The sequence below is a fragment of the Homalodisca vitripennis genome, unplaced genomic scaffold, assembly GCF_021130785.1.
Source record: "Homalodisca vitripennis isolate AUS2020 unplaced genomic scaffold, UT_GWSS_2.1 ScUCBcl_3845;HRSCAF=9622, whole genome shotgun sequence".
Taxonomy (NCBI): Eukaryota; Metazoa; Arthropoda; class Insecta; order Hemiptera; family Cicadellidae; genus Homalodisca; species Homalodisca vitripennis.
In genome coordinates, this window is record NW_025780008.1 from 24,638 (window position 1) to 45,694 (window position 21,057).

The 21,057-nt window shown below is 32.9% G+C and overlaps 1 protein-coding gene across 1 annotated transcript in view; it reads right to left on the reverse strand.

The window, feature by feature from the left end:
• LOC124372725 (ATP-dependent helicase brm-like) overlaps nt 1-19,151 on the reverse strand; it is a gene marked incomplete at its 3' end in the record, with an annotated part of 41,612 nt that extends 22,461 nt beyond the window's left edge. The window contains exons 1-2 of the mRNA XM_046831133.1: nt 19,020-19,151; nt 12,441-12,774 (exon numbers count right to left, since the gene is read on the reverse strand). Of these exons, the coding sequence (XP_046687089.1) occupies nt 12,441-12,728 (288 nt within the window). The remainder of the gene's footprint in view (nt 1-12,440; nt 12,775-19,019) is intronic.
• Nucleotides 19,152-21,057: the final 1,906 nt, after the last annotated feature.

Consider the following 21,057-nt stretch of genomic DNA (forward strand, 5'->3'; position numbering starts at 1 on the left):
AGACTGTGGGTGTCAAACTTTAGACAAACAGGGTCAGCACTAAAAAGAAACCCAACTGGCCGACCTCGTACTGCTACAACACCGGAGAATGTGGCGCGAGTGAGAATATCCATCCAACAGTCTCCAAAGCGTTCAGCTGTTAAACATGCAGCTGCCCTGGGATTGTCAGAAAGGTGTGTAAGGAGAATTCTGCATGAGGAACTTCATCTGCATCCCTACAAAATAATGGTTGTCTGAAGAAGATTATGAAACTCGCAGGACTGCATGTGATGACATTTTGCAAAACATTCCCCCAGATGCTGTCTTTATTTCTTTTGATGTAGCCCACTTCCACTTGTGTGGAACTGTTAACAAACAGAATTTCCGCTACTGGGCTGCAGAAAATCCTAGGGAACTCCACCAATAACCACTACACAGCCCAAAAGTCACAGTTTGGTGCGCCGTTGCGGAATTTGGTGTATGGGGACCGTACTTTTTTTAAGAAGATGGACAAACATAACGGTCAATGCCGATCGCTATTGTCACATGATGGAGACATTTCTCCGACCCAAGATCAACCAGTTTGTTGTAGACCATGAGGAAGAAGAAGTTTGGTTCCAACAGGACGGAGCCACAGGTCACACTGCTTGGCAGTCCATGGAAATGTTAAGAGAGTTGTTCCCTGGACGTCTTGTTTCTTTAAGAGGAGACATTTCCTGGCTCCCAAAGTCACTCGACTTATCACCTTGAAATTTCTTTCTGTGGGGTTACCTAAAGGCTGAAGTGTACAAACATTGTCCCAGAACTCTGCAAGAACTAAAAGATGCCATTAGGCAGGAAGTGGCAGCCATTCCAAGGGAAGTTATACAAAGAACTATAGACAACTTCATGGAAAGACTTCGTGTATGTCTTAACAATGGAGGAAAATCATTTATCGGACATAATTTTCAAAACCAAGTAAAGTGTACTAAGTGATGTAAAATGGCATCATATAGGCTATTCACAAATATAAGTAATTGTTCTGTATGTTTCTTATTCTTTTTGCAAATGCCTATTGAAATCAGGGAGGTTTTTTTTGCCGGACCCTGTAATAACAATTACGGTGTAGTATTACTGTTCTGGTGCCAACGCATAAATTAATTTGAGCCTATGGGATACGTGTAGCCAAACAAATCGATACACATTAGGTTATAAGGTTACAAACTGATCGTGTGATGACTGTAAAGTTTGAAATGTTAATAATATTGTAAGGTTAGGAATAAACAGAGAGTGATGTGATGCAAAATGTTCAATACAGTGAACATATACAATAAAATACACAGATCACGTTGTGCTCTGTCTATTTTATTCAATGTGTTAACATCTGTAAGATAGTTTTGCGGCGCTATCTATATATTTGGACCCTGACTGTTAAATATTTATAAACTATCACCTTGAATCCTTATAAGACAAAAATCATTACAAGTATTTAAAGTTGTTTTTTGTGTGTGAATCTGCTTTAGTTGCAATCAATTAGAAATTGTGTTTGTAAAACATGTTTACTTATAATGATTCAATGTTATATGTATACTTCTTAAACTTTGTATCACCTCTATTACGAAATATAATAATTAATGTAAATACACACATAGTTGTAATGTAAATGACCTAAGAAACTTAAAACCTTTTTGGTTTTTTTCTCTATGATATCCAGTAAGTGAGATGTAAATACTCCTTTCCAAAACTTTGAACGGTAGCTACCTTGAAAATCTTAATAGATATAAAAAATGAGAATGTATAAAATATCTTAAAAAGCATGTAATTTTTTGTTAATGCAGTAAAATAATCAAGATATAAATTTTGAATAAATCTAAATGGCCACCATCTTGAAACATTAAGAGATATTTAAAAATATGCAAGAACAAGTTATTTAACCACTCAAATCTTGATATGGTTAACCACACAAAAATGATATATGGATGCACTGATTAACCCTTTGAGCCCCAGCCGCCGGTATATCGTCGGTAAATTTCACTGTCTAAAAACTCCAGGCCGACGATATTCCGGGCGGTAAAAATAGTGCGAGAAACCCCAGCCGACGATATGTCGTTGGCATGATATAAGTTATTATAAATGGCTCTTAAGTGTTTAATTTTAGCTACACCATAATGTTATTTTCATACATATACAATATGATTTCGACAGTTATATTATTGTTTGTTGTGTATATTATTGTTTGGTACTTTCAGTATGAAATATTGTTTTATTTTGTAAATAATGGGTGACTCAAACCTAGCAGAACATTCAAGTGAAGTTGACAGACAATTGAATATTGACTTTTCAGATGACGATTCGGTATTATCTGATATTTTTGACGATGATAGTGACCTTGATCCGACGTATGATCCTAAATATGATAGAGACAATGGCAGAAATGTAGGCCTATTTAGTGCTAAAGACTTAACACCTGAGATACCATCTACATCAGCTCAGAATAATGTTACACAACCTAGGCCTAGTACGTCACAGGTTTTGTGTCATTTAAAAAAATATTTATTATTGAATAAACTGTCTGAAAATGTTTTTGTATGTTTGCAATAACATGACAAATGAAATAAAATTATGTCCCACGGGTTATTTATTTTATTTCTAAAAAATGTTAAATGTAACTTCTTCTTTTTTTAGTTTGCACATATGCGTTATTTTACATATATAAAAGTACATAGCATTTCTTTAGCCCTTATTGAATTTTTTATTTGTAAATTACCTTATTCCAAACCTTTTAATGTATTATTTAGGCCATTAGCTAGTATATTAGTGATGGTACGATTTTTCAAATGAAATCGTACAAAATCACTGAAAAGGCCTTGGGGTTTTTAGACAGTTACTTGCAAAACTAGACTTGGTAAAAATTTGCACAAACTGTATTTTTAGGTCCGGGGCTCAAAGGGTTTAAAGACTCCATTATGTTGTTTGATGTCCAAATATTACACAACAATAGCCCATAATGTGGTACTATCTTCCAGCTGTTCTTGAACTATTCCAACTAAGTAATAAGAGAATGTTGCAGACAAAACTATGGACTCATCTAAACATGAGAGGTTGGCTCAAAGGTTTCAATAACACAGGTCTCCAAAACATAATTCTCTCTGCTGCATGCAATATGTTTATGGTATACTGTTTTAAAGGTCACAGATTCAGAAAAGGCTTTCATAATGTCCAATCACAACAGTTTTTTTTTTTTTTTTTAAACATATGAACCAATTTTTACCAAAAACATTAATTTCTTCCAATGAACCTACAGATTTAAAATTTTGCATTACGTAAGCTTAATTTCTATAATATCTAATTTGATGATGGTGTATGTCAACTCCATGGGATTTGGCTGAGTGTAGCGAATATTTTTATATTGGTGATATGGGTAACCATGATGACGGCAACGAAAAAAATCACAGAATAAATAAATTTGTAAGCAAACCAAGTACATTTATATGAGATGTTAACATGTATGAGATGTAACATATGTAGCCTGACTAATCCAACATACACATCATTTTTTTGTGACTTCATGTATACACTTTTAATAGAGTAAAAAGAAAAAATGTCAATGACAAGGTTTAATTTCAGTGCGATCTTGTCTTCTCCAAGTTCAGAAGAATTTTATTATTTAAACACTGCTATAATACCTAAATATTAATGAACAAAAATATGAATACCTCAAGAAAGATTTCATCTGTAGAGTTAAAACTTAAATTTTACATAAAATTTCATTTCCGTCTAGACAAGAATGAGTTCTATGGTTGTGCATGACAAACCCATGGAATTTGACTGAGCGTCATTGCAGCTTATCACTCTACTGAGTCTACTGGCTAACGCAATTTCTCATTTGTCGTAAAAGTCTCATAAAAAGGGGAATGTAAAGGTTTACTTCATATCTGATTATCTGACTCTCCGCAGGATAACTTAAGAATTAAATTAGCAATAAACTTGAAATCTGGCATGCTATGTCAGCATAGCCTGTTACGCCACATGTGGTGTGACGTACGTCCTACGTTGTATTAATTTATGCACAATTTTATTTTAGATCTAATCCTTTTTCTTGAAAAACCTTTTCTTTTTGTCTTTAGTGCTTCTCCAAACTCATATCTGATTTCTTTCTTTGGTTTCTCAATTGAGAGTCTCAACAGTAGAAAGCGAACATATTGATATCTCGTTTTTCCTGGTAACTTTTCTCTAAATCACAGACTTTTAGTTTGTTCTTTACTGTAAACTCTCAAGATTTCTAAAAAGTTGTCAATATGGGAGAAACAAACTTGTTTTAACTCATCTTGCATTTTTGAGTTTTGTATGCTCCTCTATATTTGTAAAAGGGCACCTTCATTTCTCTTGTCTCAAACTGTTTCTAAAAAGAGGGGATCAGTTTGAAGTTTTCTTAGTTGGGCTGAATTAAAGTGAGTATGATATTACAAAGCCAGTGAAATACTGATAACTAGATACTGATAACAGTATTCCAATGGTACTTTTTTCATCAAAATCCATCAACACATAAGTGAGCAGGACCGTTTTATAGATACACTTGCACAAGCGGGGAGCGCCAAACATGTCACAGTTGAGAGTTTATCAGTTGTTTGTTGCTCCTGGCTTCTACAAGAGTATTTTTTAAAGTGGTCGAGCTTGCTTATGCATTGATGGATTTCATTGAAATAAGTGCAGTTGGAATTGTAATAACATTTTCCAAATAGTTAGTACCTTATAAAATTTTTATAACTGATGTAATACAGCTGATGCCTATCAGAAGACAAAATGATTGCTGCTTCTGGCTTGTGCAAGCATAACTTTAAAGTGGTCATGCTTGCGTATGACCTGACGGATTTTGTTGAAATAGGTACTATTGGAATTGAAATAAAATTCTCTAATAGTTGGTGTCTAATACATTTTTTATAACTATACTGGTTTTTTTGTTATTTGGCTTTAAAGGTTTTCAACAGACACCACTTTGTTAATATTAAAGAAAAATAACACAATGTTTTTCCTCTTACCTATTCAAATCTATGTATCAAATTTCGTTTCTTTGGCTTTACTAGTTTTAGAGATAATAATTTGCTAATAAAAAATACAAAATAGTGGCTAGCCGCTAAACGAAGTTGAAATTGGAAAAAGTTATTCTTCATTTTTTAGCTTATAATCACACATAAAATCTGAAAATGCATAGCCAGCCCATACTTGTTGTTACACCCTGTATATGTATACAGTATTTTAGTTATGAAGTTTTAAAATATTTTATTTATATTCCAAATTATCAGTGTGTTCTAAAAAATATATATTTTATAACTCTTTATAATATTTAATCAATTATAAATTAAGAATTCTAGAATAAGAGCAATACTTCTTAAGCAAAAAGATATGTAAAATGAGTAGAATTTGAACAATCTCCAACTCCAATGTATTCCTCCTTACTAGATGAGCTAGTAGTACCTAGGTGAGTGAAGCCAAGAGTTTTATAAGGTCCAAATTAGATAAAACAGCCACATAAAAAATCAGGTACCTCTTGTCAACTTCTTGTTCTTATCTACAGCACTTCAACCTTATCTACTTATAGCTGATATTGCTCTCATGTTATTGCACATTATGAAGCACTTTTTAATAGATTTTTTTTATTTGTACTTACAAAAATTTGGTTTTATTTACCTTAATCAATCAAATAATTTTTACTTTACACATTGGTATAAGTTTTGTTTATCAACACTTCAAAGAACCAATATAGATTGTCAAATAAGCAGGAGCACTTCAACTCATATAAATTAGATAAAACAGCTACATAAAAAATCAGATACCTCTTGTCAACTTCTTGTTCTTATCTATAGCACTTCAACCTTATCTACTTATAGCTGATATTACTCTCATGTTATTGCACAATTATGAAGCACTTGTTAATAGATTTTTTTTATTTGTACTTACAAAAATTTGGTTTTATTTACCTTAATCAATCAAATAATTTTTACTTTACACATTGGTATAAGTTTTGTTTATCAACACTTCAAAGAACCAATATAGATTGTCAAATAAGCAGGAGCACTTCAACTCACATGATGTCCAATCATATTCTTCTTATTCTCATTCAACTACATTTCTCAATGCTTCACCCATTCATCATAAACCCCCTAAAGAGGATCTATAAAATAATTCACAGATAGATAATCAAAGGTTCTTTTACGCCATCCAAATTTCATTTGTGACATCTATTTAGAATTTGAAACATGTTGAGAAATAAAAAGAAGCCCGGTAGTGCCAATTTAGGTTGGGGTACCACTGCTCCGACTTGTCAATAATGAACACTATTAAGTAGCTCGGTGTATTGATTGCAGGATCCAGTTATCAATAGTATCCTTTTGCATGTGTCACATCCTGTCACAAAACCGGTCAACAAGTACCTCACAGTAAACTGACTGTTCACTGTTACGTATTTAATGGGAAACACAATCTTATTTTTGTATTATTTATAATTTATGTTAATGACCTTCCAGGCTCTTTAAATAATAATGGAGTAAGCGCATACATGTTTGCTGACAACCTTCTAAATTTCATTGAACTGTAAAATTCTTGTCTGTTTAATGACTCTTTAGATATTGCCAACTCAACTGTGGATGAATTGTAGCTAACATCTTTTGTCTTAACTATATTAAAAAACTCAGGAAATTAATTTTAATCTTAAATATAATCTCCATCATGAACATGTTACATTTTTAGGGGTACACCTCTAAGATAATCTGAGTGGAATGCTTACATTGAAGTAATATGTAAAAAAAATCTAGGCAATGGTATTTTTATGTTGTTGAGATTAAATTTGTAAATATTGAAATTTTAAAAGCAGTAAACTAAACACATGTACATAGTCACTTGTCCTATGGGATTATTGTGTGGGGCAGTGATTCTAAAACATAAAGGCTATTAATATTAAAAAAAAGAGCCATAAGGGTCATATGTAATGTTAGCAGAAGGTCTCATTGCAAACTTTTGTTCAGATAGCTGAGAGTGTTGACTGTACCTTATTTATTTGTGCTCAATGTATAACTGTATGTTAGAAATAACTCACAAGATTTAACTGTAACTAGTTCTGTACACATTCCTTTTACTAGAAACCATTGTATACTTAGAGTTAATCACTGTAATTATCTACAAATATAGCTTTGCAGAGATGGGCATTAAAGTGTATAACATGTTACCTAATCAAATGAAATGCCTTCATCTAAATAAGTTAAACACAACATAATAAATATTCTGATTCTAAGAATTAGCAGTTACCTACGGCTTTGCACGCAATTTCCTATTAAAAAACTGACACACCACAGGCAAAACCTTGTTAAATTGCACACCAAAAACTCCTGTGATAAGTGAAATTCAAACTCACTGCTTGATATTCTAATCTGATATAATCAGTTTTTAATAATTAGACTTTAATTTTAAAGAGCCAGTATTTGAGGGTCTGATATCAGAAATTAATTTATAAATACGATAAAATAAATTGAATTCCTATGCAACATTCCATGATATTTGATAGAATAGCTCCAATGGACACCAAATACTTTAGGCCAGTGTAAAGGAATAATAAAATCAAAGTCCGCAGTCTTTTTCCGGAAAGCACTTATAATGTAACATGGAGTCCTTATAATGATTTTAACCCTTTCTAAGGAGTGTGTGTAAACTCTACATAATGAGTAAAGACATCATATAACGTATACTCTTATAGTGGGCCCATGGACGTCATGACGTTTAGCCTCTGTAGTTTTGTATTATCGTGAATGCATTGCTATTACTGATTGCCTTTAAGTAGATTTGTCTGTAAAGTGGTTCTATCTATCGGCAATATACTTAACTTCCATGTTTGTGCTCATATTCACTTGTAATCTGATTTTACCACCAGATCGCAGTAGCCACCTGGTAGAAGCCACTGAGGTAATTATCATATTAACCGCCGGGGCGGAAAAATACGAGTTTTGCGTTCTTAACTTATTGGAATCGTCCTATATAAAAAAAAGTATAAGGTTTGATGGGGTGGAAATGAGAAATAACGAAGTTCTAGAAAATAAAAAATTAAATAACTTTCCAGTAATATCTCCATGTTCTACATCCACGTCTAGCGTCACGTGACCTTTTGTGGCCAATGATTGAACCTCGTGATGACGTCATCGGTTGCGCCGCCATCTTTGCAAACGTAAATGAGAAATTACAGAAATGAGCAGAATTTTGATCAAAATTAATAATGTTTTTCTTAATTTCGAGAAAAAAATTAATTACGAGTGCCTCAATAAAAGAAAAACATCCCTCGAGATAGTACCTATCAGTAAAATATAAAATTCTAGAGGGGCTGATCAAAAATATAAATTGAAATGTAATGCAAAGGCAATTATGTAAAGTTTAAAAACTAAATAAATCATGAAAAACTCAAATATATAGATGGATATTAACAGAGAACACTTACCATTAGTGTGTTGGCGGATATAGCTAAACAGCAGCAACAAAAAAGTGGTCTATTACAACGAAACGACACAGTCTCCCGGTTTAAAAACACCACTCGACCGCACGACGAACAAATACACTCATTTTTAAAAATGCCCTGTTCTATTAAAAAAGAGATAATTTCGTTTCGGTTAAAACGTAAGCTCTTTACGTGCCCTACGAAACACTCCGACACACACAATTCACTAGGGTTGGTTGAACTAGTGGATGGTTGATTCATCATTGTAAACTCACTCACTCAATCCGACCTACTGAACACGATATCTTGTGTAGAACTGACCTATGCCCCGGACAACTCAGATAACAGGTATGCTATCAGGCTGCTATCAGTCCCGGCCGCAGATAATATTCAAGTAAACAGATTATCCAGACACAGCACACAAACTGAACATTAAAACATTAGAAACTTTACCACTTATCAATATACCCCCTAAAATCATGTTATTTGTCATTTGCACCCCCTAGTACTATATATATTTTTTGTTCAGGAGGGTGAGCAGAATACGTTGGTAACGTCAAATTCGTGATTTGCCGCCCCGGCGTTTAATCTTACTGGTACCGCCACTGACTCAAGGTCGCATCGCTTTGCTGTCAGAATATGCCGCCACATTATACTAGCCATTCCTCGTATACTGCATATTGTGGCCATATTTAGAGTGACATATTTGTTGAGCAACCATCTAGTTTGTTACTGTTGTCCAAATGGCAGGCCATATTGATTGAGTCTGCCGAGGTGAGGAAATAAGACATTTAATTTTAAACAGTACTGAAATATTGACTTGTAGAACACATAGTCCTTTTTTATTAAGCTTTAAAATACAAATAAACATTTTTTAAAGATTTTAATTTTTACTCCTTTTGGTGCTTTTTTTATTTCATCCATTACTCAAAGCCTATCAAAAGAAGACTTCATATAACGTCCATACCCCTTAAAGGGTTAAAATAGAAATAGGCATATACTAAATATACATTATTCCAGTGTTTAAAGTTAAGAGAATTATAATAAAATAAGAAAATGGCAATTAATTCTTATTTCAGGTTTTGTGTGTGTAAGAGCACTAATGGTTTGAATTAATAATATTTCTGTCGCCACAGTTAAGTGATTTACATGCAGTTGAAAATGCATGCCTATTTTGTGACCTACCCAGCTCTCTTTCTTTTCTTGTACACTTGGTATTAGTTCATCAAAGGTATCCTTAAACTCGATACAGAATATTATAGCTCTTGCTTTCAAATCTCTGTTTGCTATAACATCACATTTTCTTAGCTCAGTTTAGGAGTTTATATACCTGATTAGGTTTTATACTGATTAGTATTGTATATCTCTTCAGTGCAAAACGGACTCTACCTTCTTGTGGTTTTCTGCCATAAAAATTGCACTTTGTGTCTGATGCATTACCTTGTGATTCCACTTGAAATTGTAGTCAAAGAGCAAATTATTTGTTGTATCATATTAGTGTCCTGTTTCTCTTGTTTTTGTTCCTTCAGCTACTGTAAATATGCTGTCTCACTATGTCAAAGTAAACTACATTTGAGTATCCAAAATAAATGGTTGACTTCATCACTATTGCAACGTTGCCATTTATAATAAAGATTATACTACTGTCATACTTGCAGCACACTACAACCAGATGGTATTTTGATCAAATACATAATTTTAGTATAAGCATTTAATAAAAGTAGTGTTTTGGAATTATAAAAGTAGTGTTTTAGGATTTAAATATGTCTACGTGTTATTCGAATATCCAATATACATTCCAAATTTCATCTAAATGTGTCTACTGTATTTTATGTCATTGAGTATCAAACATCTAAAAACCAAACATACAAATATAAAACTACATAGATCTAAAATTTTCTCTTGCGTTTTCTGAATGGGAACAATTATTAATGTCCCACTCACTACTCTGATGTTTAAGTCATATTCGAAAATCATGTTTGATATTTTATAATGACTGACTAAAAAACCAAGCTCAATTTCATACAGTTTGAGAAATTCCTGGAACTTCAACAGTCTTTTGAATACACATCTATTTATATCCCAGATGAGAACTTTCTGCACGGGTTTGTACAGATCTTCCTTTTAAAATATCCGGAAAACATTATGAAGCATTGTCCACAGTTTACAATTTTTGTTGTTGCAGCGCATTCCAAGCATTTATCATCATTGATGTTTGCTATAACCTTTCCAGAACCTCTTTTAACAATTGAAAACTTTATTCTGTATTGGTTGGTTCATCCTCCTTAAAAGTTTGATCAAGCATATTTGGAGTATCCATGCCATTTTTAAAAGTTAAATGCAAAAAAGAATCTTGTTACACCGCTAAACACTTTTTTATGGGGATGTGTGACATACTTCATACAGAGTGACTCTCATTGAACCATCACACGCAGGCAACTGTACATTGTGCTGTGGCATTCTTTAACTATACCCCAGCACTTTCTCCATTGTGCTTTGCATGCTTATTTACCAAAATGCAAAAATTAATTACTGGCTCTTTTGGGACAGATGTAAAGCATACCAATTCATGCATTTTACACATACGTAATACATTTTTATGTTATTACTATTGTAGAAATAGATTCCCCCCGGTTATAATGCTTTACGACAGAACTGTCATAAAGCAATACATTCAAGATGATACTCAAGGATCCTCTGTCCGGTTTGTTAACCTATTACAGAAAATTCATCACCATCTATAAAACCCTATTCACCCTACTTAGGATATTTAAAAAAAATATTGTATTACTTTTCTAACTCATTCTTATCCTAATTTCCCTTATATCTTCTTAGTCATTGATAATAATACTCAAAGAATATTGAATATTCTAATTAATTAACTTGTCCTCCTCCGTAGACTAATGGTTATAGTCTCGGCTGTCTAACAAAGAGATCACGGGTTCAAATCCCGGGGAGGACCAGTGTACATCGAAGCTGGCATAGCTAAAGCTGAGGCTTAAAATAGAAAAAAACTAATTAACTTCAGGATTCTTCAAAAAAACTTTATTCTTGCTTTAAAAATTCTTTTTTTTTTTAATAAGAGAAGTATGTGATTCCAAAGGAAGGATTGGCTGTTTATTTTGATAAGACAATTTTATTCCCTATTTTTGTGGAAATGTATTAGAAATTTTTGACCTAAAACAAGAAACTGCAATATTGTAGTTGCTACTTGTACGGAACATTATTGCAATTTCCTCACAAGCTTCTGATTTTATAATTAATTAAAAAGAAATTATATAGAAGATTCTTTATTCAGTTATCTTATGATGTTCTAAAAACTATAATGTTAGAAATAACATAACATAGATGCTTATGAAATGAAACACATTTATTCAGTACCAGCTATAGAAATTGCTCCTGTCACATCACAGTATATCCAGCTAAAAGTCATATACTATGATACAAATCTATAAAATCGGTCTGTACCTGTACATAATTTTAGCTAAACCTCTGAAGAAATCCAAGATACTACAAGAATTTCATGTCACACAGTTCAGAGACGGCTTTAGTGAAATAATGAGTTTAATCCTATAATAACAATGTTAAACCACAAAATAATGTTATACACTAATCTTTGTCCTAGAGCTATGCGAAATGTTTTACTTCAAAGATACAATTCATGCATAGACAAGTATTTTTTTAATTTTTCTTGTAAGGTTTATATTCTTTCAATATTTAAACAAGAAAGTGTGTACATTTTTAAGATGAACAATCAAATAAAATGTGCTACAATATCTCTGACAAATTATTGGTTGAATAATAACTTAAAAAAGATTGTTAACCCGTAACAAAATTAGGAAAACATTGCTGAATAAATGGTTAACTTAAAATAAGTTAAATGTTCAGGTGGACAGGTTGTAACTAATTTAAGTTATTTAATAAGCTTATAATTTTATATTCCTTGTTGGTTTTGATTTAAAATAACCTTTAGAATTTAATAGTCATGATTTTAAATAAAGCTTACTTGAACAGGCTGTTGTCCTTGAGTTTGAGCCATTGAATGTTGCTGAAAGGTTTGAGTTCCCTGTTGCATGGCAGATGGCCCATTCATGTGAGTGATGGGACCAGGTGGAGGCCCTCCTTGGTTGTAGTTAGTGGGACTGTGGGGATGGTGCTGAGGGGGGCCCATGGCTGGAGTGTTTTGGGCAGAGGGGGAGGGCATGGGAGAGGGGGCTTGTTGGGGAGGTCCCATCGGTGAGGGAACTTGAGGAGGGGGCATGGGAGAGGATTGGGGCGAGGGACTCGCCGCCATCCCACCACCACCACCTTCTCCGTCCAGTGTACCGGTTGAAAGAAATCTAAAAATGTAATTCCTTGTTATAAACCAACAATAGCAATTTATAATAATTAATGTCAACACTACAGACAAAACATTGTTTACATTTTTTTTTTAATTTGTTGTGCTAACTAAAGATAGCTACTAGCTTATTCCTTTAAGTTAGTTAAAGGTGTGGAATAACTATGGCTATATAGTATAATATGAAATAATCTTAATTATAAATATGGTATGAAATTAAAGTTGGAGAGTCAAGTATTTCAAAGAGAAAAAAATACCAAATAATCATAACTAACTTCTCTTGGCACTTATTAAATTGAAAAAAAACTTTTATAAGTTTGCTGCTTGATTCAACGGTCACTGCAATGTGTCATAGCTATACTGCAAAGTTGTGTTAATGCTACTGTTGTCATTCCAGCACTGACCTACAAGATGCTTCTTCATTTTCAAAAACACATGGTAGCCTTGAAAGCTATATTAAGACTGTATGGAGAGTAATCAAATTGTACAAAGTCAAATTTGATGAGATCTAAAGTTGTGTATTGTAGTGTAGATGAGCATTGTCTTGCAGAAAAATTATCTTTTTTCGTTTAATACAAGTCCAATGAAAACACTTCTTGAAACTTGTGTAATATGTACTGGAGAAATCGTGAAACATCTGTTGTCGATGTTTAAAAAATAAAAAATTTAAAAGGTTTTTCAATTGCACCATCTTTCTTCAAATAGATGGTTCAAATCATCTCTGGGAGTATGTCTTGCAATTTCTAACTGATGCAAAAGTAAAGATTTGAAATTACAAATACAGTGCAATCTCACTTATCCTGCAGTATATCGGGATTGGTAGTGTCAGATTACTGAAATTGTCAGATTAATGGATATATGGGTAAAAACGTACGAAAAAACATACAAATGTACATTGAAATTTATTAGAAACCTATTATTTCTCACTAGACCTACTTTTGAAGAACGATTCAATTTTGTCTTTTTTGTTTTTAATGTTGTGTATTGTTGCACGACCAATGTTGTATTCTTTGGCCAAATGAGACAACTTATCACCTTTCTCTAAATGTTTTAGAATTTCATACTTTTTATTGATTGTTAGCCTAATGTCACATGTTTACGTTTTTCCGACATCGCACTCAACTATTATAAAATATCGTAATAACACACACGTCAACGAAACACAAACACGTCAACGGAACGAAGCTATATACAGTAGTACTGTAGCCAGAGTGCAAGTAGGCAAGCAACTGACGAGTGACTAGTGGCGGCGCGGCGGGCCGGTGAGTCATCCGTGCTTGCTGTGACACGAACCAAAGGGCATTGACCTCACCCGTCATCGCTCGCACAGTGCCGGATTACTGGACGTGCCATATTAGCGCACGGCCGGATTATAGAGACTGCACTGTACAAAATTTATATGATCTAAAATAACATGTTTCTCAATCAATTATTTTTGTTCTATATTATTATTATCATTATTTATTTATTATATTTTAAATGCATCTAATTTCTTCCTATTATTTACCATAAATAAACTCTCTACATATATATATATATCGTATGGGGGACAAAGGCAGCTATCCATAAATAAATAAATTAAAAATTACAATTATTAAAAAGTACGTAAGAACAAAGTTCTTGAGTCATAAATTAAAAATAATATTACAATCTCCCGTCACAAAGCTAAATCCAAATTACTGAGCCAGTTTAGAGACCCATCCTCTAAACCACTCAGACCAGCCAGACCACCAGAAAACAATCGCAAAGGGCAGTCGTTTACAATGTGCTCAATTGTCTGAGAGTTTGCGCCACAATCACACGTCTGGTCGTCAGTAATACCCCACTTGAATTTCCAGTGATTGCTTCTCCCAACCCCAGTTCGAAAACGATTCAATAAAACCCATTCCTTTCGAGGAATTTCCAAGCCACCCGCTGCTTTCGTAGGATCGGATATCAAGAACTTGTTCCGTCCATCGAATGATTCCCAGGATGACGCCCAGTTAGCATTAGGCGTAAAGTTCTCCTCTATCAACTGGGATGCTGTTCGTAGTGATGGCTTGCGTGATTTGAGCCGGCTATCTTGCTGAGGAAGGTCGCGCGTAACGGGCAATTCGGGATTGGACACGATCTTATTGAACTCTCTCAGAAGAGCCTCTTTGCGTCTAATCTCAGGTGGTGCTATATTGCTCAGCACTGGGAGCCAAGGTGTTGGTGTTGCCATGAGAGTTCCAGTAATTGTCCTCATGGCCCTATTAAGAACGACATCGACCTCTCGCACATGTGCACTATTAAGCCACACAGGAGCACAATATTCAGCAGCGGAGTACACAAGGGACAAAGAAGTGGTACGCAGTACTTTAGCGTTGGCTCCCCAAGTTGATCCAGCAAGATGCTGTACTATATTAGCCCTTGTTTTCAGCTTTGCTGCTGTCTTTTGAAGGTGACTTTTAAAAGTGAGAGATCGGTCTAAGGTAACTCCCAGATACTGCGGATGTTCATTATGTTCATTATGTTCATTATGTTTCGCAGATTATTTTAGAGCCTGGAAGCTAAATCCAAATCCTAATAAAACTCTCTACAATATAATATTGATAATAATTTGATTGGTAAAAATTCAGAACCAAACATTTTGCTTAAAGCCTTTGTATTTTATAATTTTTTATTTTGGTTGCTGATAGTTTACTATAGTTTATTAACAAAAAATAATTTATTGAGAGTTCATACAACATTTTTCAGTTTCTTACTTTATTAGCTAGAAGATTACAAAATGTTATGTTGATTGGTTGGAAAATAACGATAAAATACACAACCATGCGTTGTGCACAAGATTCGTCACAGGTAGAAAATTTGTATTTATTTTTTTATTTATTCAGACTTTTTGAAATTCTAACATGTCTTTTATCATTATTAATCAGTTGCCTTGAACAGAATTTGAAATTATTAGTTGTTAAAAATGTATATATTTGATATTAAAGTTATGATTTTACCTAATTATACATGTTTACTACGGCATGAATCACCAGTGTAACTCATAACACACTTTTAGTTCAAAATCCTACTACATCCCGCCAAACCTAAACTTTTTTCCAGAATGTATATTTATTATAGTCTCTTACTAATTTAACTGGAGATTGAAGTGGCAAGACGCATATTTTATAATTATTGTAATTAAAGAGTATTATATTACGAATGAGTCACTGTAGCTCATGGAGAACATGAATTATTTTGATTACACAGATATTTCTTGTGTTCAACAAAAGTTGCAGTGACTCAGGCCTAGTATTTCCCTTGTTCCCACTTTTCTTCTAATTTGTAGCATCAACTCCCAAAGTACAGGGTAGATCTTTAAGTTTGTCATGTTTTGTTTGCTTCATCTGATAATTCAATAATTTAGTATAAAGTGTGCGGCATGACTCATGACATGTATAATTATTTTCCTTGTTTATACCAATTTCAGTTATTGTTTTTGTCAACCACGTCACTGCACTGAGCCTCCGAGGAAACAAGGTAGATCATTACTATGTTCAGGAGCTTTATTAAAACAAAATTCAATATTGGCCTGATTAAATTAAAAGTGTGGTATGAGTCATAATAGTTAAACAGTAAACACTGGTGGTAGTGCTCCCTAATGGAATACTATCTGATAGTTCCGCAAACTTCACCTAGGCACTATAGTATTGACCTACACTCAAGTATCAAATACCCAAATCCATCAATGATTTAAAGGCTGCAGTATAATAAGCGTCTTTAACACTCGAGTGATTGATAAAATCGAATCAACAATTAGAACAATTTAAATGCTGTCAGACATGTAGTAATTGTAAGTAATATGCTGCTCAAACTTAGTATAATCAAAGTTATATTATTTTCTATACCGTAATCTAAAATACATATATTTCTTTGACACATAAAAAAAGAAGCTTCACTTTGATAAAATCTTAAAAGTCTAGATAACACAATTCAGTTTAACATTATTGTTCCAAAGTAATTAAAACAAAGTTTAATCATGTGTATGGTATTTGAGTAATGCCCACTAGAGACAGGAAATACAGTTATTCATCAATACCTATTACAAAATAATGTGTTGAGTTATTATGTTCTTGTAACGTGTTACCATGGTAGCATATTAGTATACAAAATTTAACTAACTCACTAAAATGTAACATAGACTGATAAACTAATAAATTTATAAATGGGTTAATTCAAATTTGACTATACAACATAATTATTGGGTACTACAAGGATATACATACGTGTTACAAATATAAAAAGCTTAACTTCAACAAATGCTCACATGATCTGATCTTGAATTTGAAGACTATCTTAAGGGATGCTTTTCTTACTTCGTCAGAAAATTGAGGTGAAGCTTACACTGATGACCAGGGGCATTTCCGGTATTTTCCCGATCTCAGATCACGTCCCAGATCGTCCAAAGTCTACAACATCAGATCACATTGTAAGAGTTGGGATGTAATCTAAGATCAGGAAAGAACTAATCGAAAATGCTTCTGGCCATCAGTGGGTTTTGGTGGTGCCTGCCACTAGCCTAGGCACTTCTGGCGAAAAAGAAAAAAAATCTTACAAAATAGTACCTAAGTTCAAGATCATAACACAAAGGTTACTTATAAAGGTTATGTTTAAAATTTTATACTACTAGTAATATAATTACAATAACCTAATCTAAACCTACTTATATCACATAACATTGCATAATGTAATATTTCTATTCCTAGCCAATTGCTTGCACCAAATGATCTCAGCTGTTATTGGTTAATGAGTAACCCCAAAACAAAAAAATCATTCAGCCCAATGTTGTTGTTCAGTCATTGAATTAGTTACTGAAACAACAGTATCCCCGTAATAAGATAAGACGAATTTACCTGTTAACCGACACAAATACTGCAGAATTGTAATGGCAGAAAATGCACAGGTTACGCGTACGTTTCATTTGTGTCAGACACATTTATCCTTCAAAATAGTAAAAAGTAAGCAAATTTTAAAACTATTTTGTTTGCTATATTTTATAAATATACATATCCTACATTGTTTTTTATTCACCATAACATTATTGCTTTTTATACTGTAATTTGAAATACAATGTAATTAAAATATAATATAACTTGGTTTAATTATAGCAAGGCTTCTTTACTCATGAATATTGATGATTCAATATTATCAATGTTTCACTTATTATACTGCAGCCGATTTATATCCCAAAGTTATAGGCCTAGGCCTAACTTAACCTATATTTAAGTCATCTGTGACTCACATCACAATATGAGAAAGATTTTTAAATTCAACAATGCAGAAACTTAAACATGTTATACCCAAATGATGTCCACATTTTATATTATATTAGCCTACACTTAGGTGTATTACATATAGGCCTACTCTAAATTGAATTATGAAATACAAAACTTACTAGGGGCTACGTCTGCTCATGAGATAAATCATTTAGGTCATACAATTATAAATTTATTTCTTGTCCTTTTAGTTATTATCTAATTAAAAATCACAGTTAACATGTTAAAACTGTGTTATGAGATGTTCTAAATCTGTTCACAAAATAAAATTACATGTAATTTATCTGTAATAGCGTAACCAAACAATAGACTATACGTGGAAGAAATCAAATTATTTTTATACTAGTAAATGATTAATAAAGAAGTAAGTAACATATACACACCTCAGTGTAGAAACCGCTGTAAATAATAATAATCTACGAAGGCACGAAAAAAATTAAGTATAACTCTCGTTAATTATTGAAACCTATGCACGCAGACAACACAGTACACTTCACTGGCCACAAATAAAATTCTAGTTAGTTGTTTGTTGTCTTCTTGTTTCTTGACAGATCTTCCAATGAAACAAAATCACAGCTTATACTATAAAATACACACTAAAATAATAAACATCATTTCCTAATCTAGTAAACCACTATATTCATCCAAATCCAGAACAGATCTAAATACTCTAGTTTCCAAATACAAATAATATGGAATATAAGCCGATCGTCAAAGGAGAGCTTGTCATGCGTCTATCATGGAACGCCGGTGGACAAAAGTATTGACAATTACACAAAAATACTATATATTTTGTAAACATTTAATATAAATTATAAGAAAGAATATTAACAACAAAAGTGCAATAATTAATCAGAATCAGCAAAATATCATTATCTAAATTAAATATTTACTAAGTTGTTCACAAAAGTGGATCTGGAATAGAATTTTGTTAACACGACAGTAATACAACGTAACTTACCAATGTCTAACAAACTGACAATAATGCTGTCATTTCATATATTTAATACGGATAAAGAGCGTAAAACACGTAATAAGTAAGACCAAGCCTAAACACCCCACCCACTGTCCAACTAATCAATACTCCCTTGCTTGTAGAGCGCAGGTGTGAGAGAATTGTGATCCCGAATATTATTTAGTTTTTGTTATTATGTAAATCAATGTTTGTAAAGCAAATAAGTTTTATTTAAGAGCCATACGATCAAATATAACCCTTCATAATCATAACTATCCTTATAGTCATTTTTCTACAATGAATCGCAAAGTACAGTCGTCACGAATTAGAATCAGACAATGGCAAGCTTCCATGGGTTCAAGAGACGCTGGATTCCTAAATAAAAAATATACTAACAATCATTATTCTTTAACTTTGTAGGTTAATACGAAAATCTAGAAACATATTTTTCTACATAACTGAATATTTTGAAAAATGTCTAGTTTCGTTTACGGATAGTTAAGTAGTTACTGTAGTTAAAACCCAAGGTTCAAAATAAACATCTAGCTAATTTTTTCCAACCATGAAGTATCGACAACAAGGTTAAATGCACGCCAAATTTCAAATCAGCTTGTCAGGCTTTGCATTCACGCTACAGTGGATAACACCCTCTCTCGGAGAGCGACTCCTAAAGGACCGTTATATAATATTTTCATTATCTATATAAATTTAGTAATAGCGCAGTTTCAAACCAAATTTCAACCCTCCAAAATAACTAGTTTGAAAGGTGTCGTTGACATAAAGACAAACATCTCTTAAAAACCCTAACTACGCCTTTTTAATAAAGGCATTTCTTTCATTCCATTTCATTTTTACATCTATTTGCAACATTAACTGATCTACATACTTAAACCTTGCAGTGGCTAATTTTAAGTACAATCATGCGTGTTAAGGCCCAACCATTCATTTTACAATCAATAAATGTAATATAAAATTTTCTTATAAACTTCTGTACACAAACAAATAAAAACCGAACTTATTTATGACTACGAAATTATGCAACTAAATAAAATCTGCGATTAATAAATTATAAAATTTTAAATTCTTACAGTTCCTTACTGTTACGTCAATTTTATTCAATTTCGCGACATCTGGAATCAGGTATACTGGAGGAAACTCGTTTTATTATACCGGCTCTTTTCCATCAATTTAAAACCGTCCAGCCATTTAGAGCAAACATGTGGCCACCGAGTCGCAATATTTGTTTAATTTTCATTTCTAAATATTATTATTTATTTATGCGTCACGTTGTGATTTTCAATTTCATCTACAACGGTGCGTTAGGTAAGGTTATGTTAAAAGATAAATTAATAATTTATTAACATTAATAACGTTCCAGTAGTATGAAATTGAACTGCAATATTAAATAACAAACCCCTTTGGCTGAAGGTGGCATACCCTTGGTTTTAAGGGAGCTTTCTTAGAAATATGCAAAAATCCGTACAAGCATAGTATGTAAAGCCATTAATTGCACATTATCGCACTGTTTTCAGTTCTGAGCTATGTTTAAATCTTATATTTCAAGTCTTGGCAGAGTTAGATTAAAAATATATAAATTTAAAGGCAATAAAAATTGTTCAATTACTTAACATAACATCCATGCTCCATGCAACCGGGTTTTCACCACTAATCCTAGTCATGACACCGTAAAAATCTTTTACCTTTTTATGAAAATTAGATAACAGGTTAAGCTAACATGTTTAAGATGTGTATTAAACCAACCAACCAAAGCAACTTCTCAAATTTGTTTGGTAGAAATAGTTTCACGCCAAATTTCAACCCTCTTGGTCAACTCGTTCGACACTTACGGTGCAAATAGAGAGACAGAAACCGGATTTTGTTAATCAGCAACCGGTGGGAGCGATTTCTTTAAACGACCAGCCATAATCAGAACATACAATGCCAGTAAAGATAAATAACAAAATAAAATGTATATTTTCCAAAAGTAAGCTCTTAAAATGTAATTTGAATATTGTTAAACACAACAGTTAGTGTTATAATGCCA